Source organism: Genypterus blacodes, unplaced genomic scaffold (genome assembly GCF_046128005.1).
Source record: "Genypterus blacodes isolate CSIRO-AG114 ecotype Tasmania unplaced genomic scaffold, CSIRO-AGI_Gbla_v1 ptg000118l_1, whole genome shotgun sequence".
NCBI classification, from domain to species: domain Eukaryota; kingdom Metazoa; phylum Chordata; class Actinopteri; order Ophidiiformes; family Ophidiidae; genus Genypterus; species Genypterus blacodes.
Genome location: NW_027466921.1, coordinates 2,239,415 through 2,266,924, shown reverse-complemented (window position 1 = coordinate 2,266,924; position 27,510 = coordinate 2,239,415). Strand labels below are relative to the sequence as shown.

The 27,510-nt window shown below is 42.2% G+C and overlaps 1 protein-coding gene and 1 pseudogene across 1 annotated transcript in view; one reads left to right on the top strand and one right to left on the bottom strand.

Moving 5' to 3' along the window:
- Nucleotides 1–7,018: 7,018 nt before the first annotated feature.
- Nucleotides 7,019–10,362, top strand: LOC143009935 (alpha-1,6-mannosylglycoprotein 6-beta-N-acetylglucosaminyltransferase A-like; annotated as a pseudogene).
- A 3,818-nt stretch (nucleotides 10,363–14,180) lies between these two features.
- The window catches only part of tmem163a (transmembrane protein 163a), a 38,575-nt gene continuing 25,245 nt past the window's right edge, over nucleotides 14,181–27,510 (bottom strand). The window contains exons 3-8 of the mRNA XM_076162035.1: nucleotides 25,536–25,579; nucleotides 24,423–24,514; nucleotides 22,385–22,481; nucleotides 18,431–18,542; nucleotides 17,074–17,215; nucleotides 14,181–16,570 (exon numbers count right to left, since the gene is read on the bottom strand). Of these exons, the coding sequence (XP_076018150.1) occupies nucleotides 16,510–16,570; nucleotides 17,074–17,215; nucleotides 18,431–18,542; nucleotides 22,385–22,481; nucleotides 24,423–24,514; nucleotides 25,536–25,579 (548 nt within the window). The 3' untranslated portion in view covers nucleotides 14,181–16,509. The remainder of the gene's footprint in view (nucleotides 16,571–17,073; nucleotides 17,216–18,430; nucleotides 18,543–22,384; nucleotides 22,482–24,422; nucleotides 24,515–25,535; nucleotides 25,580–27,510) is intronic.

Sequence of the window (27,510 nt, the reverse complement as noted above, 5' to 3'; positions counted from 1 at the left end):
TTCCGTGCAGTCACAGTCCGTTTCATCACCTAGGCGGCTGACGTGCTTCTTTTAAAGGACTTTGTAAAGAGGCTCTCACACACACGTTTCCCTGCCTTCAATGAAAGCCTGTTTGCCTAATGGTCATGCTGAGAAGAAGTTGTGGATGCATTATCTGCACAAGCTTTCAGTACACAAGCTGCAACAAAGGGAAACCTCAAACTGTAGCTTCAGCCATGGATGGACAAATATACGTGTCCAGTGACACTGTGTCCAGTAATTGTGAAAAAAAAGTTAAGAACCCAGTTAGTAACTCTCAGTCTATGGCTTATTGTTCTTCTGTTTTCTATTGTAGGTTTTTTTTGGCACTCAACTACTTTCGCATACGTCAACCTACAGACACCATTCATACATCAAAATGTTCAGAATATTCAGGCTTTGAGGCAGAACAACCATTCAAACATTTTCAGGCCTTCAGGCTTTAGGCCTTCAGGATAGTTGTCATATGCAAGAATGTCACCAAACCTCGATAGGAGCAGATTATCCAATGGTACCATTAAGGAGAGAGGTATAAGGAACTTATCAATGATCAAAATCAAATGTGTCTGGACTGTGGGGACCGATGACAACAACTAAGCTGTTTAAAAAATATATACATTAAATCATCTCAAACCGATTGCTAAAATATAGTCTTGTGTATATAGATTCAAGTCAAACTCATTGTCTTTAAATCTGTGTTAGTGATGTGTTTGCTCATAGACTACAGGATTTATCATCTGGAAATTTGACAGAAAAAAGGCTTTAAACCTGATCATATAAATGGTTATTTGTGATGGTTCAGTCTGTGCTCAGCCACCTGCAGTCAGAGTGCTTTGTGAGAGGCTTTTACCTACTCAACAAAAGACAAACGCTTTGTTAGGTGTGTGTGTGTGTGTGTGTGTGTGTGTGTGTGTGTGTGTGTGTGTGTGTGTGTGTGTGTGTGTTCTGTGAAGGGAATCAATCAACTCTGGAGTTAATTTTTAAAGCTGAATATTTTTATGAAAGAAAGCATTATGTGTTACAATGAACAACCAGGCATGGGACAATTTTTGAGTAAATAAAACAAGAAAAAGAAGAGAAGGAAAACAAAAAAGAGAGCAATGATGTGTGATGTACATGTGAATGAAGGCGTATGGAGAACAAACAGAAAGAAAAAGATATGTTGAAATGCCAAGACAATGTAACCATGTTATCAGTGTTGATCTCCTTTTTTTATGGACAAACTCGACTTTATTTATATCTCATGTTGTTGCACCAGTGGCACGTGATCTCCTAGTACCATCAGTTGCAAAAGTCATCATTCTCCTGCTGTGACAGGAGAAACAGGGGCACACACAGAGGGAAAACAAAACAAATCAAAAGGAGAGAAATCTTGAATAATACCTGAACATGTTCAAATCAAATCAAATCATCATTTCTATTTATATTGATCAAATGGCATGCAGCATAAAATCAGAGCAGCTGGCTTCTGGTGCACAGAGAGTGAAACAGCATGAGGAAGTTTCTCTCGTCTAGTCTGATCTCTGTCCTACAGCCTCTTCTTCACGTTGAGGAAGAGGGAGTCGTTTTACACCTCTGACAATGGACTGTATGTTCTACACCAGTCTGCACACCAGTCTGCAAACCAGAACTGGCCCTGAACACCAGTCTCGAGTATACATTTGAAACGTGTGTGTATGACAGCAAACATCGAATACAAAGATGTTTTATATCTGCAAATAGAACAGACGGATGAATAACCATACAGATATTCAGGCTTTGGCCAGTAAAGGATGGAAAACAGGTTGGCCTGGATAAAGACAGGTTAGCTTCTCCTTTAGGTGTAATCCACTACAACTATGCAGGTAAACGGGTTGTGTCATTGGGATAGATTCATTCATCTGCTGCATCACACAGACGCAGAGCTAAGCAGTCTGGAACTGGGATTGTGAGCCTAAAGGAGTTAAACGGTAAGCATTTCTTTTCTTTTTTTGCAATTTGTTTTTATTGCAGCAGACATTGAACATGACAGGTGTAGGATATTTTGGAGATCATTTTTTTATATAGAAAGAGGGGAAAGAGGAGAGAGAAAGACAGAGACAAGGGAGGAAGGTTGTGTTATCCCTACTATTGTTGTTGAACTTTATACATAGACCCTGAGGTAGAGTACAAGTAGACTGGAGTTGTCATAGGGAGAGAGAGAGAGAGATAGGGGAGTAACAGAGAGAGAAAAAAAAGAACCAGAGAGAGGACATCCCACCCTGAAACCCCACCCAACCCCTCAGTCACTCGCCGGACAGCCCTTGCAGAGTCAAGGAAGACTTCAATGATGCTGATATGATGATCAATAGGTACAGATCACATTATAGGCTTTGGTGAAGAGAAAAAAAAAAACGAGAGAAGATCTGAAATACTTGGTGGTAGCTTACAAGCTTCAAATAATGCTCTGCTGTCATGTAATGTGGATGCCACCTAACATACTTATATTTACCTACACAGCCACAAGCTCTTTGGGACGATGATAAGACTGCCAAAGCGCCAGTGGAGGGCGCTGTTTGTACTGCTGGGAGTTGGTTTTCTCTGGTGTTTGATTTTGCCTTATATCATGTGGGTTAGTATCAAGGTTCATTCAATATTCATAGTTTTGAGAGTCCGGACTCTGGAAATGGTCATTTTAAGTGGTCATGTGTAGGGTGTCCATTATGTCTGACCCCACATGTTGCTGTCGCTCTCATACTAGTACTACTACTACTAATGTCTCTTCATAATTATAGAGCAACACTGACAATGAGGTGGTTGGTGTGACCAGGGGCAACGGCTTGAAGTGGCACGGGAAAGAGAGGATGAAAGTTAACACAGCTAGAGGTGAGAAGAATTGTGCAATGCTGCAATATGGGTCTATAACAAATATATAAAGAGGTTACACCGCATTATGAATTGTCACATTCACCCATCCTGCAAGTGTTCTTCTCAGCATCATAAATGGTGATGGTGAAATGAAAGAGGAGCCTCAGCTTGCAGCAGGAGCAAATCATTGGCCAGTGTTAGGATCATCTCAGACATATGTAGCACATTCACAGAATTCATTTACAGGAATGAAACGTGTGCACCGGCATAAATCCATTGGTTTTTATATTAGTACCAGATCAAAGAAATTAAGTCCTGCATATAGTTGTCTACTTTATGCATACAGTGCAGATGAACTGGTAGTGTAGTCAGTACTTTAGAGAGGTTATAGATGTAACAGTCACCAATCAAGTACTATATGAACTTGAGCCCTGTAGTTTGTCTATCCATCAAATAATAGCAGATATTAAATACTGTAAAAGTGATGTGCTGGTTATGACTTGTGGCTATGTGACAGTGGGCTTGAAGTGTGTATAGTGAGTCTGTCCTGTATTGAACTGAAAGATTTGCCCCCTCAGAACTCTATGATCTACATGTTCTCTCTCTATGTTCCCTCTCTCTCTACACTGATTACACTGATTGGCTGTTACTGCTGCAGGAATATTACGCATATGGATAAATAGGAAAATCAACATTGTAAACTACTATTATGTTAATGCAAATTAACCTAATACCAATGTTATTTCATTTGATTTTATTATATTTATTATTTAATTGACCTTTTATTGGTCTAAGTATTTATAAATCCTTGGTTACAAATGTATTCATGTCCCCTACCAGGCAGGTTAGACGACTGTTAGGGTGGGGGGAGGGGGAGGCTCACTGCTGGGCACAATCACAGCAGAATAATGACAATGGCCTTTTCAGTCATTAATTACATTACATTACATTACGATCATTTGGCGGACGCTTTTATCCAAAGCGACTTACATTACATTATATTACCACCCATTGCAGAGGGGGGAGCACTTGAGGGTTCGGTGCCTTGCTCAGGGGCACCTCGGCAGGGACTCGAACCGGCAACCCTCCGGTTCTTAAGCGGAAGCTCTACCCACTCGACTACTCCCTCCCTCATCAAAAAGAAACAAAATATCTGCTCCTCCTCTTTTCGTCCCCTTTTTTCTCTTCTAGAAATAATGAGGAAGACGAGCAAGTTTTTGGATGATCTCAAGAACATACTGCAAGGCATAATGGAATCTCCAGACTGTAAGATAACTTTCCTCTAATAGGCTTTGTTTTTATTCTCGTCAAATAAAGCTTAAGAACCAAGAATCCGAGTCCTCTAATCAGGGACAGATAGTTGTGCATAATTGCTGCCATGATTCTTTGATGCATTTTTTGGTCTTGTGAAATTCTTCAAAGCAGATGAATTGTTTTAACTGATTAAACTGAATTCATGAATTTAATGATTATAAATCATCTCCTAGCATCAGGCCTCCCTCCTCCGCCCCCGGTAAGGAACTACAAAGAGGAAGTGGAGGCACTGCAGGTTAGAATGGAGGCAGAGGAAGAGAAAGGACAGATGAGAGAGAAGATGAATGAGGTGCTGCAGTCTGACAAACTCTATCTGCAACAGCAAGTCGCTCAATTAGAGGAACTCTTAAAACTACAAGCCAAGCCAGCAAAGGAAATCCACTCAGGTAAACTAACCCTGCAGGACACACAGGTGGTTTCTGCACCACATTTTTCCTCACCAAGTGTAGTCAGAATGAAGTAATGAATCAAAGATTAGATTTCATTCATCATTCATGAGTATCTGTTACTGGCCTCTCTAATCATTTGCCCTGAAACAAGTTTTGATCTGATCTCACAAGAGTTCAAGAGGCACTGGGCCTCTTCCTCAAGCATCTCTGCATCTCAGGTATCAAACATATTTTGTTTGTTATGTCGACTTTCTTGTGTTTCTGTCCTTAGTTGTTCAAACCGTAAATAAAGAAACCTGCCAGACGCCACAATCCATAGATGGATTCTTACACTGTGGAGAGAAAGTGGAGGTGAAAATCAGATTATCATACTTGAAGTATAAAAGAGTCTGGTCTCTTTAACCTCTCACCGCTCTGCCAGAGGTCATTTTGTTCCACTGTTCTGTGTTTTTGGTCACGTGACATGCTGTATCTACTGTGCTTTGTGTGTGGTGGCCATCTATGTTGTGACTTTGCTCCAGTGGATGACGGCGCATTGGAAGTCTGATCCCTGCTACAGCGGCTATGGGGTGAATGGATCTCTGTGCTCTATCCTCATCTACCTCAGCGAGGTACTCGCCTATGTCACCTAGGTGCTTTTGTGTGTGTTTGTGTGTTTGTGTGTAACTGACTCTCATCCTTTCTTTGTCCTGTTAAGGTAGAGTCCTGGTGTCCTCTCCTCCCAGGCAGAGTACCATCAACTCAACCAGAAATAAAGAAGGTGAGAGCAAAAACTAAAGTCAACGTGAAACATAAGAAGTGGCAATGCATGATGTACTGTAATATCATATCCATATCAAATTGGCTTCATTAAGTTCATTTTTGAAATGATTTGCAGTTGCATTTTGGAATTTGTAGTTTGGATTTTTCCTTTTCTCTCTTACAGTAAGAATCTTTGATGGACATACACACACAGAGTGTATGCATATACAAAGATCTACTTCTCAATCAATATTCCGCAATGATCACTAGATTAATGGATTTTTAGTGGATAGTGACTGTCCTAATTGTAAAGAGATTTGGATGAAATCTAAATCAGGTTAACCCAATGGTGTGAAATGAGACGTATTGTATGGTTTCCAGCATGCTGCAGGGTCTGGCTATGCAGTGGTACGGGAGAGTCTGAAAGGTCTGTATCCATTCCTGGAGAGCAGAAATGAGTTCAAGTGGATCCTCCAAAGGGTTCGCAGTATGGAAGAGGTTTGGGTCAAAGCCGGGCGCTCCCTGTCAGCCAAATATAACCTCACAGGGCGGACTGCAAAACAGGTACTCCACCAAATAGTTTTCAACCAAGAACCACTTAGAATTACACTCGCTGGTATTGATTTTAGCATTCGCTTTGTTTCAGGGTCGTGCAAAAACTGCTGGCAGGACCCTGAATCAAATCGGAATCAAAAAGCGAGCATTTATTTGTCTATGGACTTCCCCCTTCCTTGTCCAGATCCTGGTGCATCCTGGTATGGTGACAAATGAGTCGAATCTCAAAATAGTGGAGAATGCCTTCCATGGCGGCCCCCTGGGGGAGTTAGTCCAATGGAGTGACCTCATCGCCACGCTGTACATCCTAGGTCACCATCTTCACCTTTCTGCCTCCATACCTGACCTCAGAGCGTGAGTGTGTGCTGGAAGGCCTTTGCATCAGCCTGTGTTCCTGCGGGCTGCAAAAATAGCAGATTGCAAGAATTTGTCATTTAATTAATTTTGCGTTCACACTAAGTTTGACCTGCCCTTTTTTCTTTTTATAGGTTTTTGGGTGTTCAACCACGAAACTGTCCAAAACCTGACACAAACCTGATCTATACAGACATTATTGGCCTGAGACAAATTAACTCTTTTCTGCAAGAACCTTTGCCCAAATGCAGGCAAGTATCTGAATCCCAAGTATCTGAATCCCCCCCACCCACCATTCGCGTAGCCTTTGTCTTCCTGTTTACAGTGATTTGAATGAACAACATAATGCCTCCATTTGGCCATTTCCTGACATTTTGAAACCACAGAGACGGAGATGTCTATTTTTACATCTGTGCCTTTCATTGCTGCCTGATGTTGTCCAGAACACAATTAGATTGTCAGGTTTGTGTGCAATTAGGACAAACTTGAATTTTTGGTCATTTGGTGTAATTGTGTTCTGTCAAGTAGCGATCAGGAATCTAAAGAGAGTGAGTCTGCCACAATTGTTGAAACTGAGTTTGATGTAGGCAGAGATCCAGCAGGAGGTGTTTGTGATATAATCAGAGACTGTCTGCTTTTTCTATGTCACTGCTAAGATAGGAATGGTAATAGGCAACAATAATAATGAGGAGCCTCACTCAGAGCACACATACCTGCTAAGGTTTGACTCTGTGCTGTTGCTTTTACATTTACATTTTTTGTGCGTGCTTGTGAATGTAATTATGTGTGTGGGTTTGTGTGTGTGTGTGTGAACTAGCTGCATGATTCGTGTGCTGGACTCCTTTGGTACTGAGCCGGACTTCAACAACCAAAGTTGGGCAAACAGGCACAACCTTCTCAATCCGTTTGGTGGCTTCAACCTGATCCCAAAGCAGTTTTACACCATGTTCCGTAGGTCTCTCTCTCTCTCTCTCTCTCTCTCTCTCTCTCTCTCTCTCTCTCTCTCTCTCTCTCTCTCTATTATATCATGTTTTGATAAATAATATCTCACTGGGAGCAGCTCACACACCAGACAACACATTCCTGGGTTTTGCGGTGGAACGGCAACTGAGTTCTGAAGAGGACCAGCTGCACCAGACCACCAGAAGACTTAACCAGGCCCTGGTGTACGGCAAAACAGCCACATTTTGGAAGGTAAACACAGATGGAGATTGTGATGGGATGATGGAGGAAACCATTGACAGCATTGACAGCTCTCGGCTTTGGAGCAGCTGTCCACAATTAGTTAATTAGTAAATTGATTACAACTGTGAGTGGTTGTTGCATTTCCTGTTGGCGTGTAACATTGGTGGCTACTATTGTTCCACTGTACACAAAACCAAAGCTTACAATGGAACAGGTGGACTGGTGGCTGTTGACTGGATTGTTATTTGTTGCGCAGGAGTTCAGCAGTCTGGATTCCATCTTTGCTTTCAAGTTTTCAATATGACAGTGGTTGATTTGCTGTGTCCATTGATTTTTTTCCCCCCACCTTACCCTCTTGCTATTACCATGCAGGGCAAAAGTGCTTACCTGAATGTCATCCATTAGTACCTTGAGGTCCATGCGACGGTGAATCGCAAAGCCTCCATTCTTCCCAGCTATGTGAAAAACCATGGAATCATCACAGGGGCCGAGGTGCAGAAGCTGCTGCGGCAGAGCAAGGTCAGCTTGAGAACCATGCAAGTCACTCATTTTTGTTCAATTGAAAGGGTCAGAGTTTTTTGAGACATTCCATCATTTCAATTCATCTGCAAAATGACAGCAGTCTTGTAGCAGACTGTAAAATAGAGGAGTGGGTGGACATTTGATCGACAGCCGATTTGAACTTTAGTTTCCATCAACTCTGTGTGTTGATAGATTAGATATAAAGTTGTGAATCTGGAGGACAGTTGTCAGATGATGTAACACTTTTGTTCTAATTTGGAAGTGAAGCTCTGCTTTAACTAGAGCCTGTGTAAAGATCCAACACGATGGCATGTGAATAAAGGAGATGCATTTATTCATTGTTATGTCATTAAAATAAAAGAAACCGAAGGTGAGAAGCAGCAATGGAATGTCATGATGTATCATTGTATAAAAAAGTAGTAGTAGTAGAATAATTTCTCTGACATTAGTTCATTGATGCACTGTGATTTACGTGGTACTTAGCAGAACGTTTGGGAAACTTGCTTACACTTAAACAAAGCGTGACAGGAAGCCTTGACAGCTGAATGTGACCTCTGAACTGCTGTTAAAAACATCAGACATGTTCCAACCATCAGTATCACACATTTCATCTAGCTCACATCCAGTGGAAGGTTTCAGGTGGCTGTTTTTGAGGAATTTTCATAATTTTCTAGGTGTCTTGTACATTCACATCCTCCTATAATTCATCCGTCCTTTCTTCCATTTTCTATACCCAGTTATGTAGAGAGTGATGGGGTCAGGTCAGTCAGTTTGTCACAGAGCGTTGGCACAAACTCATCTCGCTCTGTTCATGTGCATGTCTGAACACTGAGCCAACCCTGGAACATGCTGGTTGTTGCTTCCACCATGTGGTGACAGGAAGGAAATGCATCTGATAGAACTATTTGTACTGATTGAACACACGCAGTCGAAACCTGGAGCAGTGTTGCCAGATTTCGCAAGACAAACAAGCAACACGGCCTAGAGGCTCATTGTTCATTTAATTTATTCATTTCAGAAATCAGGGTGTCTGTTTTGTGTCTTTGGTCTGTTATAGGTTTTTGTGGGATTGTCTTTCCCATATGAGGGCCCCGCCCCTTTGGAAGCCATAGCCAATGGCTGTGCTTTCCTAAACCCCAGGATGCAGCCCCCAAAGAGTCGGCTGAACACTGAATTCTTCTATGGAAAGCCCAACATCAGAGAGGTCAGTGGTCTGTACACACATAACCTTTAACCTCTCTGACCTCACACTGGTTGGTCCAGCGTTAACACCAACCCAGTGTCTCCAGCTGAAAACATGATGTATGTAGTTTATGCTGTAGGTGACGTCGCAGCATCCTTACGCCGAGGCCATAGGAGAGCCATATGTGTGGACGGTAGATGTGGACAACTTGGAGGATGTAGAGAGAGCCCTCCACGCCATCTTCAATCAAAGTGTAAGCACCCTTGGACGGACTATTTCCCACAGAGCCCCATGGAAACCTATTACACTCCTCCCGCAATTTACGGTTCATTCCAATTGAACATGCTTCCATAATGCTGCTACGTGCTGCTGATGTGTTTCAGATTGAGCCTTACCTCCCCTATGAGTTTACATGTGAGGGGATGCTACAGAGGGTCAACGTCCTGATGGAAAAACAGGTGAGTGGAAATCTCATCTGGTCACATCAGGCCCTTCTCCTGAACAATCACAGATCTGTCAGAGGTCAAACGCAACAGCAGCTAGGTTTCCATCCCAGTAATTTTCACAAAAATAGGTAATGGGAATAGAGCCAGCATGCATGTATGAGACAAACTATGGACTATTTTAAGGAGGAAATGGAAGAGTCTGAAGCAGGAATGACTGGAGGCCGGCATAAACCGCAGTGATCAAAGCCCCACAGTTCTGCTCTTCTCCCTGCTCGAACACACCAAATCCAATTACAACTGCACTTCACTGTCATCTGTAGGACTTCTGCAGCGGCAAGGGGAGCTGGCCTCCTCTGAGCGCACTTCAGGTTGTGAATGCAGAAGCGGGCACTTCCTGTAAACAGGCATGCGACCAGGCGGGGCTCATCTGCGAACCTGCGTTCTTCCCTCATCTCAACAGTGCCGAAGCTCTAGCCAAGTAAGTACGCTGTCTCTCTCTCTCACACACACACACACACACACACACACACACACACACACACACACACACACACAAACACATACCTGAATCAAAGTTGATCGTCTTGACTTAATGCAGCTACTGATGTTTTTCTCTCTTTTTTCCCCAGGTACAAAGTAGATTGCCTGACATCAGAGAGTTCAGACAGTTCTGTGGTGCTGCTGGCCTACAATCACAATAAACGCTGTCTGTTCCAGTCTGATCCCCTGCTCTTCAGCTGCGTGAGGTCCGACCCGTCTCTGACCCGTGTCTGCCCATGTAGAGACTACATTAAGGACCAGAAAGCACTTTGCAAGGCGTGTGTCTAAGCGCTGGAGAGAGAAATACCTGAGTATATTACCAGACATGTAAAAAAGGTAAATCTGCAGCATGGCGTAGCACAGCTGGTGTGTCAGTGGAGTCATTTCAAGCCAATTACCGCGACAAATGTCTGGGTTTGATTCCTGATTTGAGTTTGCATGTTTCTGTGGATGCAGTGACATTTATGACGTATGAGCGTGCGTGTCAGTCTGGACTCTTTGCTTGTTAACACACACGGGTACGAGGTGCGTATGAGAGGACTTGACACTCTTTGGATAAAACGATGCAGTGCTACTGTAACTTTCAGGAATTCATGAGATCCGGCCTCGTTTATTGAGGAGTCTGACGCATTATGTAGTGTAGCAGCACTAAAATAGGGTTGACTCAAAGACCATGTGCTTAAACTACCGTCTTGTTTGTAGTAGATCAAGGATACAGGGATGTTAACAGTATTTCATATAAAGTGCACAAAGGCTTTTGAAAGGCTTGGTAACATTCAAAACAATCACACCAAAACAGTGACACAGGCTCCTTTACAATACAAACAAACGTTAAAACCAGCTGTTCATGTCACAGCATGCAAGTGATACATGGGCTTGTGCAGACAGAGCCGCTCCCACACCGACACGACAACAAACTCCACCCAGCCAACACAACACAACACAACACACGCCAAAGTCACAAATCAAGTAAACTCCTACAACAGAGTCTCATTTCCCAGCATACCTTGAGCCCTGCTACGTAAGCTGTAGATACCAAGCAGCTTCTGAACCCTGCTCACACTACTATCTGTTATATTATCAACTGCTGCAGAAGGGTAAAATGTTTCAGACATTAAGAGACATTAGAGAAGTCTTGATCTGTATACATAAGTACTCAGACTTGGCTGATATTCACAGAGTTTAACAGGTTCATGTGACCCTGTTTGTTAACATTCAATATTGTAGTCATTTCTGAAGTTGATACACACAGGAGCATAACGGCATAAGGTGGTGATGATGCGAGCTACCGGTACATCTAAAGTGTTGGCACTGCATTTAACCCCGTCAGAAGCTGTTTGATATAATCTCTCCTATGACTCAAACCCTTCTGTGGGTGTTGTATGTTCACACACTGCACAGATGTTTTGCATAAACACAGATGGTGAAATATTGGTGAAATTAACATACAATTCTTAAGGTATTCCAACCCCAGTGTTTGACTTTCTGCACGTTTGTACATTTAAAACAGTATATGTCATAGGAAGTAGTAAGTTATTTCTACCTCAAACTGTTTTGAGTTGCTTCACATGAATAGAGTTATAAATTCAGATTTTTACCATTTGCAATAGCTGCCAGTATGCTTTTACATTCATGTTTAAAGCTGAAATTGTGAATTTATAGCTGTAAAAGGAATCCTTCACACTGTAGTTTATTGTTACTGTCACTCACATCAATGGAGATTGTGAAACAGTCTACTATGTATACGATTAGACATGAGTTACTCTATAACGTCTGTTTGTAAAAGTTTAAAACATTTTCACTTATAGTTTCCCATTAGTTTTTTAATTGATATACACTGCATGGCCAAAAGTATGTGGACAAATGGGTTCAGCAAAAGTTGTGATGGAAAACGAATTATGTTGTGTGGCTGTTTGTTATTGTAGAGCCCCTCCCCTTATTTACAGCAGAGGGAAATCTTACTGCTTCATCGTGCAATAATGTTTTAGACAATAGTGAACCAAACCTAATCACCCCTGTGCCTGACATCACCACTGAACCGAAGTGAAACCCTGCAGCCATGTTCCATAATCGAGTTAAAACAATGCAGGAAGGTGTAGCAACTCCATATCAGTGCCTGTGGACTTGGAACTGGATGTTCAGCAATGATAAATGGGTGTAATATGTTGGGTATTCAGTAGCCATGTCTTCTAGTTTGAATGATTTGATTCCTCCACAAGAATAGTCTGAAATTGTCTGCAGTCAACAGAGTGGGCGAATAAGCAGGATAAAACTTTATTCATCAATAAATCTTTGCTCTTTGACAAAGAGGTTCCTCATTGTTCTGTTACATAAATAAACTGTTTACAGCATCTGTAATACCACTGAATACTGTACAAACAATTTTGTTACATGGTCAGACTTGCTGGAAATTAAGTTACATATTTCTGTGTGAGTGTATCTGCAATGATGTGTGTGTGTGTGTGTGTGTGTAAGCTGTAAGGATTTTTACAAGCCCATGCAAAGCCAATAGCATTAGAGAAAGGGTTAGCACTGCTGTATTGCTCTCAGAATTCAGTGAAATATAGTGGAAGGAAGGACTCAGTGCCTGTTCCAGTTTGATTTAAGTTCATCAATGCAGTCACGAGTAAAAGACACATCTGGAGTGGACACATGTTCTCAGTAATTTGGCACAGGTGATCGAGCTGCATAATGCAGATTTCGGAGCAGTTTCAGAGCAGCTATAATCTGTACATCTGTTGGGTAAAAGAGGCGACGCAGTCCAGGTTGTATAGGGTAGAAATGTGTTGGAAGCCGCAGACAAATTTCCCTTCAGATACTGTATGTCAAAGGAGCACTGTGCAGAATACACTGGTGAGGCTCCTATACGAGGCAGCAATATGGCACCAGGAGCAAAACCATGACAACATACAGCACATGATTCACAGCAGAACAATAAGCTACATGACTTCTAAAATATTGGCAGGTTTTGCTTTTTTGAATACAAACAAACACACATTCAGAACACATGTTTCATAAACCTTGAATATTTTATGTAGATTATAGGGCTTGTAAAAATTTCACAAGGTATGGTAAAAAAAAAAAAAAAAAAAGAATTCCCATTTTGGACTCAACTTTGGGGTTCATTGTGCAGGTCATTGCTGTTCATAAGCAAAAACAGTTAATTCTTCAAAATCTTGATTTGTTTGTGTGCATTTCAGGTAAAAGCAATCAATCTGATGTTGGTGTAAACTCACAAGATAGATATTTAGGTAAATTAATGAATAATAATTGAGTGCCTGCCTGGAATGTAACTTAGCTTTTGCTCTGAAACAGCGATGACAACCCAGAGATCAACTGTTTATAATGAGTTTAAGTCACAAAACCCTGAACATCCATCCATACATACGGCAATGTGCTCATAAATGAAAAAAAAATACAATAAGATGAAAAAGAAACAAACACTAACTGCAATGAAAAGAGGTAGAAAATTAGATTATATAAGCATTTTGTTAAGCCAGTTAAAATACAATAAATTCATCTTGTTGAAATTCATCAGCATTAAATAGCAACGGGCTTGAGGGATACAGTTTTTCTCACAATTCATGATGCTTGTTTGTGCCTTGTGAGGTGGTTATCAGCATGTAAACACTGTGCTCTGCTAATAAGTCGTTGTAGAGATTGTCTTCTATGCACCGGAGAGGGGAGACATTACAAATCAGTGTGCTGTTGGTGAGTTGAAGTGGAGCGAATTAATTCACGCCCTCAGATTAGAGCTCATTCTAATTCTTCACACGCTGGAACTAAGGATTACACCCATAAATTTGCACTTTTGCAAAGTCAGTTGATAATTACAGTGCAGAGGGGATGTAGGCACACACAACCTCTCCCTCCAAGGCTCCACTGCTTTCAGCCTGAGGGCAGAATGATGCCTTTAGACTCCATTAAATACTTTTGAACAACCAGAAGGGGGCTCACAAGTCACATTCAAAGCGCTATTACGTGCAGACTGGAGAAGGAAGGAGTGCCGTTTATGTCCCATTTATGGATGAGTGGAGTTTTGTGCTTATACATAAACTGATGTTTGACATAGTGGGCTTGTATATTTGGGGTGTTTTCTTCGCAGGATTGTGAGAATTTCAAGGTTATGAGGAGAATTCTGACAAACCTCGATAGTCCAGGGAGTAACTAGTCAGATTTCAGATGTAGATCTGGATCTGACAGTGTGAGATGGTGTTATTCTTCACCAATCCTAAAATCAGACATGTTTCCTGTTGTGGTCTATCAATAGCTTCAAAACCCCTTCCAGGACTGAATGAAAGCTAATAATTTGCCTCAAAATTGTTTAAAATAATAAGAATGTGAAATATTATTGTGCCTCTTCTCTGTAAACATCAGTTTGAGCCTTTTGGCCTTGGAGAGCAGCGTCTGCCCACACCTACACCCACTCTGAGATGTTCATCATTTACAGTGCAAGAACCTAGAGTCACTTGTCATTTCATGTCACCAATAATCTACAATAACCTGTCAAATGTCTTGTACAATATAAGCACTATAGAGTAAACATTTTAACTATGGAACACTGACCATCCTGTACTTTAAATATAAGTTCATTACTCCAAAAAGCCTTTTACATTGGCCATAAAATACTATGACTACTCTGACTATTGCTACTGATGCACCCAAACAGTGTAATCAACATATTTACAGATTTTGTAGTTTGTATTTACGTTCTTTGTAATGCACGTATCAACGAATAGTAATGTTAATGCAAAGAGCAAACACTGTCGCTGTAAATCTGTCATGTTATGCATATGTAAATGAGATCAGCATAGGTGGACTTATCTTCCTCATTGTGCTTGACCTCTCATTTTACACTGAGACGTCATTGTGTCAAACTCTTCCAGTGGTAGAGGGGAAAATCTGGAATAATAAATACCCCCGACTCGATTCAGTGCGACATTCCATACAGCAAATGATAAATAACAATAATAGCAAATGTTTCAGGAAAAAAAATGTAACATCTTGGCAGCGTTGAGTGGTTTTGCATCCATAAATCCATAAGGCTGAAAGGAGTTAGAGCTAGAACATAACACGATGCAATGCAACACCTTTTCTCCATCTTAAACGCCCCCCAAAAATCATCAGCCTCCTATCTATACTGGATTCTACTACAGATCACCTATTGATTGCTGTTGCCTGGCAAAAAATACTGAATTAGTTTTGACAAATAACTAAGGAAATGATATAAACAAAGATTTGTTTGCAAATGAAACCTGATCAGTATATGTATGGCACTGAAATAGGTTTAAGGTCATTTAACGAAAGAAAAATATGTGAATACCCTGAAATAAAGTCTAACAAATATAATAATTCACAGCAATAAACCAAGTATAAAGAATTACTGAACTCAGGTTGCAGTAGGCTGTGCTTTAGAATAAGCATATAAACACGTCAGAAGACTTTTTTGTTGCCATATTTGTCCTTAGTGTCTCCTTTTATATTTATTTCTCTTTGTAGACTTTCAAGCTGTTAATGTTGCTTTGGCAACTCAAGTGAGTGCTGACTTTGTAGTCATCTGTTGTGTCTGTCTATTTTGTCTGCTCAGCAACAAAAATGGTGCGCAGAATAGCGTCTGTACTTAAAGCAGTGATGGCATTTAAGTCTTAAAGTGGAGGGGTACATCTCAACTCGATAATAAACGAAAATATAAATTTAGGCATAACAGGGAAACAGAATCTATCCTCTGCATATAATGTGAGCATTTTAAAAATATCTTTCCTAAAATACATTTGTAAAATCACTAAAAAATAAAGTAATACCAGGCGCAGCTCCTGCCTTAACATCACTTCACTTTAAGTCTGCATTATTTGATGAATTTCATGGACAAATCTCCCTTCATCAACAGCTGAGGCAAACAGCGGGGATCCACATACTCTCGTGTGTTACACAGTGTAAATGATGATGGTCTTAATGCAGCACCACAGAGACACTAAGCTCCTGCTGACAGACAGGAATGTGATGAGCTTCTCCTCCTTTTCACTTCACTCTTTCTTTCCTTCTTAGCAATTTTGGTAGATTCACAGAGAAATGATTTTGAATGCTGTTGTATTCTCTCAAAGTCTCTCAGACATGTCTCTCATACATGTGTGCTGACATCAGTAATATGTTGATGAATGATGATGAATGCAGATTGAGTGTATAGGTGAATGACTATAGATGTAATATCTGCGTGTATTTGTTTGTATGGGAGCTGGAGTGGGTGGCTTCCATATGTTTATACCTGTAATGTGTGCATGAAAGACAGAGAAGAGGGCACATGGAGCAGGAGGCAGCCAGGTGTGTGTGTGTGTGTGTGTGTGTGTGTGTGTGTGTGTGTTTGTGTGTACGTGTGTGTGTGTGTGTGTGTGTGTACATGTGTGTGAGTGAACCTGGTCCTCAGGTCAACACAGGTCTCTCATTCAAAGCGTTCGTAGTTTCTTGTCTGCCTCACACGGGGAACCATATCCACCAAGAGTCTGTGGAGACAGAAACAGGGTCTGAACAGACAGCAGAGTAACATTCTTTCATAAAAATGTGTGAAAGCTGTAAATGTGCCCCCCCGCCTCCTCCTCGGCTCCAGTATGTGAGTGGGTGTGGCGCTCCCGAGCATAAACATTATGAGTTATTAATGAATAAATAAATAACTCATAACCTCGGAGAGAGAAGAAAGGATGGCTGTACACAGCGTGATGGCCCACTTACTGGGATCAGATCGCAATGCAGACAGCATATTCAGATAACAGGGAGGCATTTTGATGCAAGGCGTGTATGAAAGTCCAATGATCAAGTCTCAGTGTCTGAATCATTTAGGCAGAATACTTGATTAAATGCTCACGTTATCAATAACTTGGAGGTCCTGGTAGGATTGATTTTACAGTGCAGCTCCCACTCCGGCCCACTCCCCGCAATAACCAATACCTTAATTGTCCCACTCCCGCCTGCAAAAGCAAATCCAGCAAAAATAGAATTGCTGTCTTACTTGATTCCATATGCCATAATGATGAGTCCAATGAGAACCCCTATGGAGCCGTCCAGGTACCAGACATTAGGGTGGTGCTTGAAGACCTCGGCGCTGATCAGAATGGAGAAACCCATGACGGATCCAACAATGGAGTTAAATCCTAAAAAGAGGAAACATGGTACATCACAGGATGCATAAGTGACTGTTCAATAGTTTAAATTGTGAATTAGAAGGTTAAAGTCTGTCTGTCTGTGTGTAACATGAGATATAGGACCAAAATATTTCACAACAACAGAGAAATATCCCAATGAAAGCAATATAAGACCGAACGCTTAGTGGTTATTTGTGACAGGAGAAACATTTTTTAATGATTTATTCTTTTTTAACGAACTGTAGGCTGCAGCTGTATAAAGAATAGGTGAGCTTAAGTGACATTGTCCATGGGTGAGAGCAGAAAGCTGCTATGGTTTCTGCTTTCGCCTGTAGCAAGTGTGGAGGTCTAGAGGGAAATAAATCCAGCCTCTAAGAACAGCAACCTCAGGCTTATTGGATTGATGCTCTGCGTGTTTCGAGACTTGGGGATAGCAGCATGTAGTCTGTGTGGGTGTGTGTGTGTGTGTGTTGGAGGTCGATGGCTATTAAGGGGAATTGAATGGAAAACACAGTCCCAATATGGTTATGACCCATAGGCTGCACAGAGGCAGAAAAACACACACACACACACACAAACACAAATGCACACAACTTCTCTTCACTCGCCATTTATAGCATGGTTAAAACCTGACAACATTTGTGTTCATTTAAACATGGTAATAATTATCCAAGGTCAATATTAATGTGATGCAAAGGAGTAAAAAGTGGAAATAAATCCTGACAATCTAAAATATAAAGATAAATATAGAACATTATATAAAGCAGATAGTTGTTTAGTGTATGTTCAACGCTGTCAATTGATTCTCTCTTCTTAATTTTGGTTGTTTATGGAGTTACGCACAGACGCCCCTAGATGTCACTGGTTTGCTGCCGTTGCCGTGGCGTCAACTCTTGGTTTAGTGATAAAAAGCAGCAGGCAGAGCAGATCCATCATCATTTCCATCAGTCGGTATTCAGAAAATATGACTCCTGGGCTGGTCTTTCCCAGATCATCCTAGGAGCCGTTCAGTCATTGTTCTGTGTTTTTCTGCCCGGTAACAGCGATCTTATGAGTTCATTGCATAACTGTATCAGACTACGGAACATTGTGCCTGAAGCTCGACAAATTGTGGTGAATTGTAGTGAACTCCAATCTTTCCAACCAAACTATTTGAATGTAGACGGTGTGTGTGTGTGTGTGTGTGTGTGTGTGTGTGTGTGTGTGTGTGTGTGTACCCCCTACCATCAGTGATGAGTGCCCGACTGGTCAGCACTCTCCCCAGCATGAACTTGACCACAGCCAGCACAGCACACACCAGTCCGCTCACTATGGACACGCTGAAGAGGAAATCGTCCTAAAGAAAGACAAGAAGACAACAGACATCAAGACGGAGAAGCCGAAAGCTGAAAAACAGGGAGACAAACAGATAGCATCGACATTACAGCATGAGCCTGATACAATAACCCCCTTAGCTTTTTGTCAGCTCCCATTATTAATCTATACGAGTTTGACTCAGTGCATCTACTGAAGGTCATAGAGATGATGTCAGTCTGTGAGAGGCGTCGGGGGCATCTGGTATATTTCGTCTCCAGCCTCGCTAAGAATCAGCAAAAACCAATAACGCCTCAGGGTCTCGCTTGGCCTTTTAATTGGGCCGACAGGGAGACAGAACAAGAAGAAGAGCAGAGGGGGGAAGAGAGAAACAGCGCTGTAAGAGACACCTTAACCTTCTGTGACTGCACCTTTCAGCCGCGCCGCAGACTCTTCAGAATAATATCATTTGGAAGTAATGAGATTCTCCAAAACCATCAACGGAGCTAAAGCACCTCCGAAAATGTCCGCAACCTCGCATTCGTTGTTGTTCATGAGCGGCCCGCTGATCACAATTTGAACCAACGAGACGATGAAGACCAAACCCGACACATCTCTGTAGAAAACGTTTCATAAATCTGCGCTATGACCTTTTTCTTACAATCTTTTCTAAGCGCAGACAGTCTCACCGTCCACCGTCTGAAAACACTGCAGCTCATGATCAGAGCTCATATTCCACATCCTGCTGTGTTCTTAATTGGCGACACATTAATAGGAAATAGACGCGAGGAAACTTTCTGCTCTTTTTTAAGAAACAGAATGCTGTGCGTGAGCGTTTTGTGTGTATGAGGAGCGCTTTTGTCTGTGTATAAATAAATGTGTCTCCGTTTGATTAATGTTCACGTCTGTGTGCATGTCTGAGAAAAGTTGTGTGCGAGTGAGTTGTCGTGATAATGCTGCATGTGTTTCAAACTGAATTTGTCTTTGTTGCCTTCAATCTTTCATCTCAGGGCTTTGAGGCTATTTGCTGCACATTGGTCTGTGTGTGTATGTGTGTGCGCGTGTGTGTGCGTGCCTCTGCGTGTGCTGTGTGTGAGCTGCCCCTTTTCCCTCCAGCGCTGTGGTCAGGGAAGCCAATCTCGCCTCTCCGTTTTTAATCAGGCACTTGACAGAGACAGCTTGCCATGAGAGCAGCAACACTGAACGTGACGCGAATCAGGATTCCCCATTTCGTGCTCTCTGTTTCCATGCTGCGTGCCCGCTGCAGCTCCAAAACCTCATGGCAACAGACACACATGAAGCAGAAACTCTGCCACCGCCGCCGCCGCTGCAGTTATATTTGAGGCACATTTAAAAACACACTTAAAAGAAACTAAATCTCCCAAAAAGAGAAACAATAACATCAATCAATTACAAATAAATGATTCTGAGCTTAGATTCATACCTCCCTCCCTCCCTCCCTCCTGTTCTCCTCATGCAGGCAGACACACACACACACACACACACACACACACACACACACACACACACACACACACACACACACACACACACACACACACACACACACACACACACACACACACACACACACACACACACACACACACACACACAGAGACCACTGCTGGTTTGATAAATAACCCCTGACTGCTTTTTGATGAAGACTTCATCAAGTGAGATGGATTCTGCCAATAAGCTCACAGTTTGATAGAGGCGGCGAAGAGCATGAACAGCAAATATGAGGCGCCAACAAAAAGAATGTGCTAAAGACGTGATAGGAGATGGATGAGGAGGGGTGAGCGTGTGGAGGAGGGGAGCAGAGAGATAGGCAGGAATCATACATATATATATATAGACTATATGTGGATTATTCCATTGAGTTTGGCAAATTACATAACCGCCAGAAAGGTAAACAAACAAAAACGCTTCTCTACCAATATTTAGAAATCATTCAAATCCTCCTCGTTGGCCCCGGTCCTTCCCTCCCCCACCCTGAGGATTCATCCAAACTGCTTCATAACTTTCTGTGTTATCCTGCAGACACACAAACCAGCCTCTCAACAGACGCGGGGGTGTAAAAATAACCTGCTGGATGGAGGTAAATATGCCTCAGGCTGCTGCATGACTACTATTCACACTGACAAGTTTGTGTGTGTGTGTGTGTGTGTGTGTGTGTGTGTGTGTGTGTGTGTGTGTGTGTGTGTGTGTGTGTGTGTGTGTGTGTGTCCGGTGTGTTTCTGTGTGTGTGTGCGTGTGAGTGTGCGCATGCGCATGCGTGTGCGTGTGTGTCAATACAGCAGATGGAGGGATTGAAAAGCAAAGATAAAGCTCCTTATTTAACACAACTATTAACAATCTGTTCCTTGCATCTGCTGCTACAGCAGATCAAAGCTCGGACTGAGGCTTTATTATTTATTTAAACATTTCTAAGTTTGTTCGAGTGCGTTGCAGAACAGTACAACTGGCTGTGAAAATAAAAATATGCCTCCTAATCTACCTCTTTATAGGGAAACAATGACATCACACAGTAAGAATGTTGGCTGCTTTAGATGGACTAACAATGACACATTAAACAAGGATGCTTTGGCAAAACTTCTCCTTTTTATATTTACTTGCCTTATTACAGCCAATCTTAGACGGACATATCAGCTATTCACTCATATTCCGTATTGTTATGTTATTAAGTCTAACACTTATATGCATATAGTGACCTAGAATAGAGAATGGCAGCCAGTCAGGATGCGAGTAGAGGGGAGGGTTGTAGCTGAGGATGCAGATGGTGACAGTAAACACAGAGAGCATGTGAGCGAGACAGACAGAGGTAACGTTCTGCTGTCAGGAAGCTCCTCTGAGACTTTACACCCACAGCTTTTATTACCATAATGGCAGCGGAGCATCAAACACACGTCTCCAGTACCACCGGCCCAACCCACATCTGTCTCCTCCTTTCATTTAGACTCACACACACAGACACACACATACAAACACCTCCGCTGTCGCCCTCCGTCGGTTCGTCTTGTACACAGCGACGCATTCCAGCTCTTTGCTGTCCTTCTTTTAAAGTGTTTTTCGTCATGTCTGTCTGTGAATGTGAACACTGCCTGTTCCTCTGCGTTCACCTCACCTGACTTGTATCTAAGGAACCTCCAGCTGTACGTTTGTAGCAAACCATCACCAATGATCCAAAGCATTCCTATAGTTGTAAAATGTGATTTCCTTTTTTTTCTTCAAATATCTCTTCTGCAAAACTTGGTATCTTGGCAGGATAAAGGCAGGGCCTCCCTCTTCAAAGCGTCTTCTTTGGTTAGTGGAGTGGGCAGATGGTGACGGTTCAATCATTTACAAACCAAATACGAGTTCAAAGCGCACGAGTGGAGAGGAGAAGACGACATGACGGAAGAGTGAAGCCGTGCCCCGGCAACAGAAAGATCAGACTATTTTGAGATGTGTTTCTCATACACCTCCAGAGAGAGCTGGGAGGGGGGGTAGAGTAGGAGTGTGTGTGTGTGCGTGTGTGTCTGTGTGTGTGTGTGTGTGTGTGTGTGTGTGTGTGTGTGTGTGGGTGTGTGTGTGTGTGTGTGTGTTAAAGAGAAAAAAAAAGAGCAAAAGTCTGAAGGAAGGAGACAAACACTATGATGTCAGAAGAACTAAACACAGGGCTATAAAAAGATCTTTACCTCACAGTGACGAGGGGTGTGTGTGTGTGTGTGTGTGTGTGCGTGTGTGTGTATGTGTGTGTATATGAGTGTATGGTTGTGTGTGAATAGTTAGTACACGTTGAACTGAACAGCAGTGTGTTTGCATGATGGTATAAGGTGAATGTGTGTGTGTGTGTGTGCGCGTGTGTTTGTGTGTGGGTGCGTGCGGGTGTGTGTGTCTTACCACTTCTGGTGGCAGCCCGGTAGATAGATCGTGGATGGCCTTTCCAACGATACACAAGGAGGAAAGCACAAACACGACTCCAAGGACCACACATGCTCTGCGGAGACACACACACACACACACACACACACACAAACATTAAATGGCCATTAAAAACATGTTTAAAAGTACATAAATCTGTTATGTGAAATGATTGTTTGTTTGAGATGTGTGACATGAAAGAGCTTTGATTCGTCTTGTCGCATTATTTGATGAACAAACAAACTAATTACTGCCTCTCTTCATCACATGAGTGCAGAATTATCAGTCATCAGTGTAAACGCTACACACCAGTTTCAGTGTAGCATGCAAGCGTTGTATCGGATGAGCTGGCTGCAGTGAAGTGTTTTTCTTGCAGGTTGGACACTTTTATTTTAATTTATGAGTTGTTACAGCCGACTTTGACTTCACACGCCTCTGATCTGACAGCGGCAGAATGAGATGTGCGTCTCCGCGGCCTCTTTGTTGCCACGTCATCTATCTCTGCCTCTGACACATCCGCAAACATCCATCTCCCATCTACTGTACTAACGCCGCACAGCACGGCAAGAGGAGCAGGAAAGTGATGTTTCACCTTTATTGACTGTGACAGGAGAGTTGGTAGTTAAATGCCTTTGGTAGAAACTGGGAATAAAACAGGAGATTTCTCACTGGAGAGACGGAGCAAAATGAAAAGCGGTGTTATGCTGTAAATTTGAATATACCCTAGATGTGCATGTTTACCTCCTCCATTCACTTTCACTTTATTTAGCTCATCAGTCAGTTCTGAGCAAATATGCAAGCTGGCCGTGGACAAATTACGACAAAAGTGGCGGCCACAAGAGGGCGACCTGGAGCCTGTTTTTAAATGTATTGATATCACTTCAGTAAAGAGGGGTGGGGTGTTTAAGGGGGCCCCATTTTTAAAATACCGCTTAGGTCCCCCTAAAAAGCTAGGGCCGCCTCTGCGTGTGCAAATAGTTACTGTAAGTGTGTGCGTATATCGGTGTCAGATAAAAATCGATCCCTGCGTACTAAATGCTTCTGTACACCAGGATGTGTGTATTTGCGGGTGTGTGTTTTGGCTTTTAAGCGCGTGGGTCTTTCATCACTGGCGACAACACTGAGCTAAGCAGAGGTGCTGCTGTAACTCGAGCAGGATTGAGGATGCACACACGCTGACAGGTCTGTCAGATGAGCTGATGGATGGGCGAGCCTGGGTTACAGTAGCAGAGGCTGTGTGCTGAAACAAAGGACCGTTCAGATTCCCTCTTTCAATGAAGGAATCTGATCAGGTAACAGTCTTGTGTGTTGTTGGATTTCGGCGTTCTGTTGAGACGGTGCATCGCTGATTTAAACAGCAAAGACTAAGGAATCAGTTTCCCCAAGGTCGGATTTAAAAGACAGGATTGTAGCCTTGAATATCATCAACAAAAGCTACAGATAAGATGGTGCACGGTGCTTTGAATACATGTGTGAGAGATGGACGACTTTAGACCCATTTATCCTGTATTTACATCTGTTGTGTCTTTCTATCTTTTTTGAATAGAATGTAAATCTTATTTGAATTCTGCTTTTATTCAGATTCTCCATTTATGATCTCTGATGCTCCTCCTGGTCCCTGATCATGGGACTTAGAGTGTCGTGGCCTGTTTATGTGGGTTACATGTTGTGTTCAGGCTGTGAACTAATTCAGCAACATCCGAAACAGACTTGCAGTAAACTGAGATTGAGAGACAAACCGAGACCATACGACAATATCTGAAGAGGAAAGACTGATGGGAGGATGAAGGAGGATGAGGAAGGATAACAGGATCAATAAACAGATAGACAGATGGATGAATACAGACTGAAGCAAAGAACCTCAGTTGCTCAGATGCAGTTGGAGAGGGAAAACCTGAATTGATTCAAGTCACGCAGATTCACACACGCGCGCGCACACACACACACACACACACACACACACACACACACACACACACACACACACACACACACACACACAGTGTTTGGTACTCACATGTACTCTCTGTGTGCAGAGTGCACGGCGGCTGCATTACTGTAACGCCAAAGCACAATGATTGATGAGAGGACGTCCAGCGTGGCATTAAACTATAACACAAACAGAGAAGCAGGGAAAAGGTTTGGAAACTTTGAGGAGATGCTCACAGATGCTTTGTAACACTGCTGGTCTACAGAGAGGAACTTTGTTACAAATAGTTAGTTAATTGGCAGCAGCTCTGTATTTGTTTGGTGGCACTTTTAAGAATTAACAAGTTCTTGTATTACCATCTTTTTAAGGTGCCATTCATACATATTTCCACATTTTTATTTTCAGATAAGGTTTATTAGGAAACCTTTCCAATGCTTTCATTTGAGCCAAACATGAGTCATGCTGTGATTCACACTGAGTGAAAACAGATCAGATCAAGTATTGTCTCATTAAGGCAAAAAGCCAGGCTGGCCTCTGACTTGGTGGGCGTGTCTATGCAGCTCTGCATGATCATTATTCCACCTATTTAAGCTTAAAGTTCATTTCCAAGCATAATGACTGTCAACATTGCAATGACTCACACCTTCTTATTATCTTTTTACTGCTTTATTAAAACTGTCAGAGGCAGCTAAGCACTTACTAATTAAAACCCATTGTGAATAATGATACAGTGAACACTGCAGATTAGAGTTCAGAACATTTTAATCATGTTATACTAATTTACCTCACTGGCGATGTGGGCGCTTTGACTTTCATCTTACTCTTATTAATTCTGACTTAAGATTCATTTCAGTGGCCTTATTATTAACAGTAGCATGAAGGGTTTTATTACCTTCAGTTGAGAATCTGATGTCCCAAAACAAAGACAGCAATACATCATGGATAGAATAATTAAACTGTACATTATGGACTTTTGGTCTCTTCCAGGAAAAAGTAGAGTTGAAAGCAGAAATGACTGTACATCTATTAGGAAGACACAACAAGACCTTACGCCTAGTTGCTCCTCTCTGCCTCGTTACCTTGGAGACAAAGGGACCACTAGTGCTTTGGCTTCGGGAATTATTAATAAATCACAGAGATCAGAGAAGTTGTGACTAATTGATTCATGCAAATGGAGGGAAGAATGGAAGTGGAACTCACGGCAAATCCAAATGATGAGGCACTGTTTCTCATGAAGGAGACAGCTGTGGGGGGAGGGAGAGGGAGAGGGAGAGGAGGGAGAGAGGGAGAGAGAGGGAGGAGTAAAAGAGAGAGCGAGAGAAAGAGGGAGGGTACAGAGAGAGGGAGGGGAGAGAGAGAGAGAGAGGGAGGTGAGAGAGGGAGAGCAATTATTGCTCCGTTACTGTATGTGACATGTATGTATGTATGTCCATCATTTGGGCTGAAATCTGACATTCCACCTCATTTGTGTTCATGTTCCGTGTTGTATTTACCATCCATATCACTGTATCATGTGATATGTGATGACACATGATACATGATACATGATGCAACATCTGTGCAGATAAAGATGATTCAGAATAAACAGGAGAATGAGAAGCTGCAGTTCATTTATCTGATGCATACAGGAACATGTGCAACACAAGGTTCATGAACGAGAAGAAGAAAATATAAACTTAGACATGTGGACATTCTAAGACATCAAAAAACACCATAACCATATCTGTGTTTGGTGGTTTATGATTCATCAGAACATCCTAACTGGACACCAGAGCAGCTTGATCACATTCACGGTGTGAACGTCTATCAATACAGAAGCATTCATATGTTATAAGATCGGTGAGTCATTATACACACATTTCAAACTGTACAAGAACTGAAAAAGCTGTGTGATTAACATCCACAACCACTATCATTTAAATTTAGCAGACATCACAAAGTCCACAGTGTGTGTGTGTTGTGTACACAGTGCAGTGTTTGTCTAACACACCTATGTTAGTTTGTCCTCCTCGTCCTTGTGGTGCTCTGACTCTCTCTCTCTCTCTCTCTCTCTCGCTCTCTCTCTCTCTCTCTCTCTCTCTCTCTCTCTCTCTCTCTCTCTCTGTCTCTCTATTTCTTTCTTGCAATGCTCTCTCGCTCGCCCTTCCTCTCTCTCTTTAGGACAGAGTCCCAGGGGGACGCCGCATCAGCAGCTGAATCACCATGGTAACAAGAGATTTGAGGCCAAACTGGGACTTTGAACTCAACAGAGCTTTCATCTTTTCTCTCTCGTCTCTCTCGTCTCTCTCTCTCTCTCTCTCTCTCTCTCTCTCTCTCTCTCTCTTCCGGTGTCTGACTTTGTTTCATTCTATCTATTCTTTTCACAGTCAGTCTGTCACTCCCTGTCTTTCTTCTCCTCACTCAGTCCCTCCAGTCGGCTTTTAATGGTTTATTGCATTCTGGCTGTCTTTTCCCTGGTTAGATCAGCAGATGTGCAGCACTTATGTTGCAGTGTGACACGTTGGTAAACAATGAAATATCTTACATCAATTAAAAGTTGGTAAGTTTTTTAGTGAAGTTAGTGAATTCTCCACCTAACATTTTTGGAGTTATGATGTATAAATATTTTTTAATAAATGGCCACATATTGGAGGTTTTGGGTCTGAATCTAAAACAGAAACAATCACTTTCGTCATAGTTGTACTGAAATCTGGCAGCGAGGCTGAACTATCCTGCTGACAAACAAAACAAATCAGATTTCCTTACTTCCCTAAAGTGAACAAGAGCTAAGAGGAAAGAGAAACAATTTCAAAAAACAACAAACCACAGGATGGCAGATTCACACAGACGCACACACACACACACACAAACACACACACACACACACACACACACACACACACACACACACACACACACACACACTGTCTCTGTGTCTCGTCTTGTCCAAGAGAACTGTCTCTCCTTTCTCACATATTCGCTTCTCGTCCTTGTTTTCTTTTTCCATGTGCAAACACTCTCACACTCACTCTCACTCTCACTCTCACACTCACACACACACACGCACACACACACACACACAAACACACACACACACACGCTTAGGATATGCTGCATCTTTGGAGCTCCATAGGGAAATCGTCTAGCTTCGAGTTTCTATCTGTAGACTGCAGCAGCCAAACTGTGCCAGTGTGTG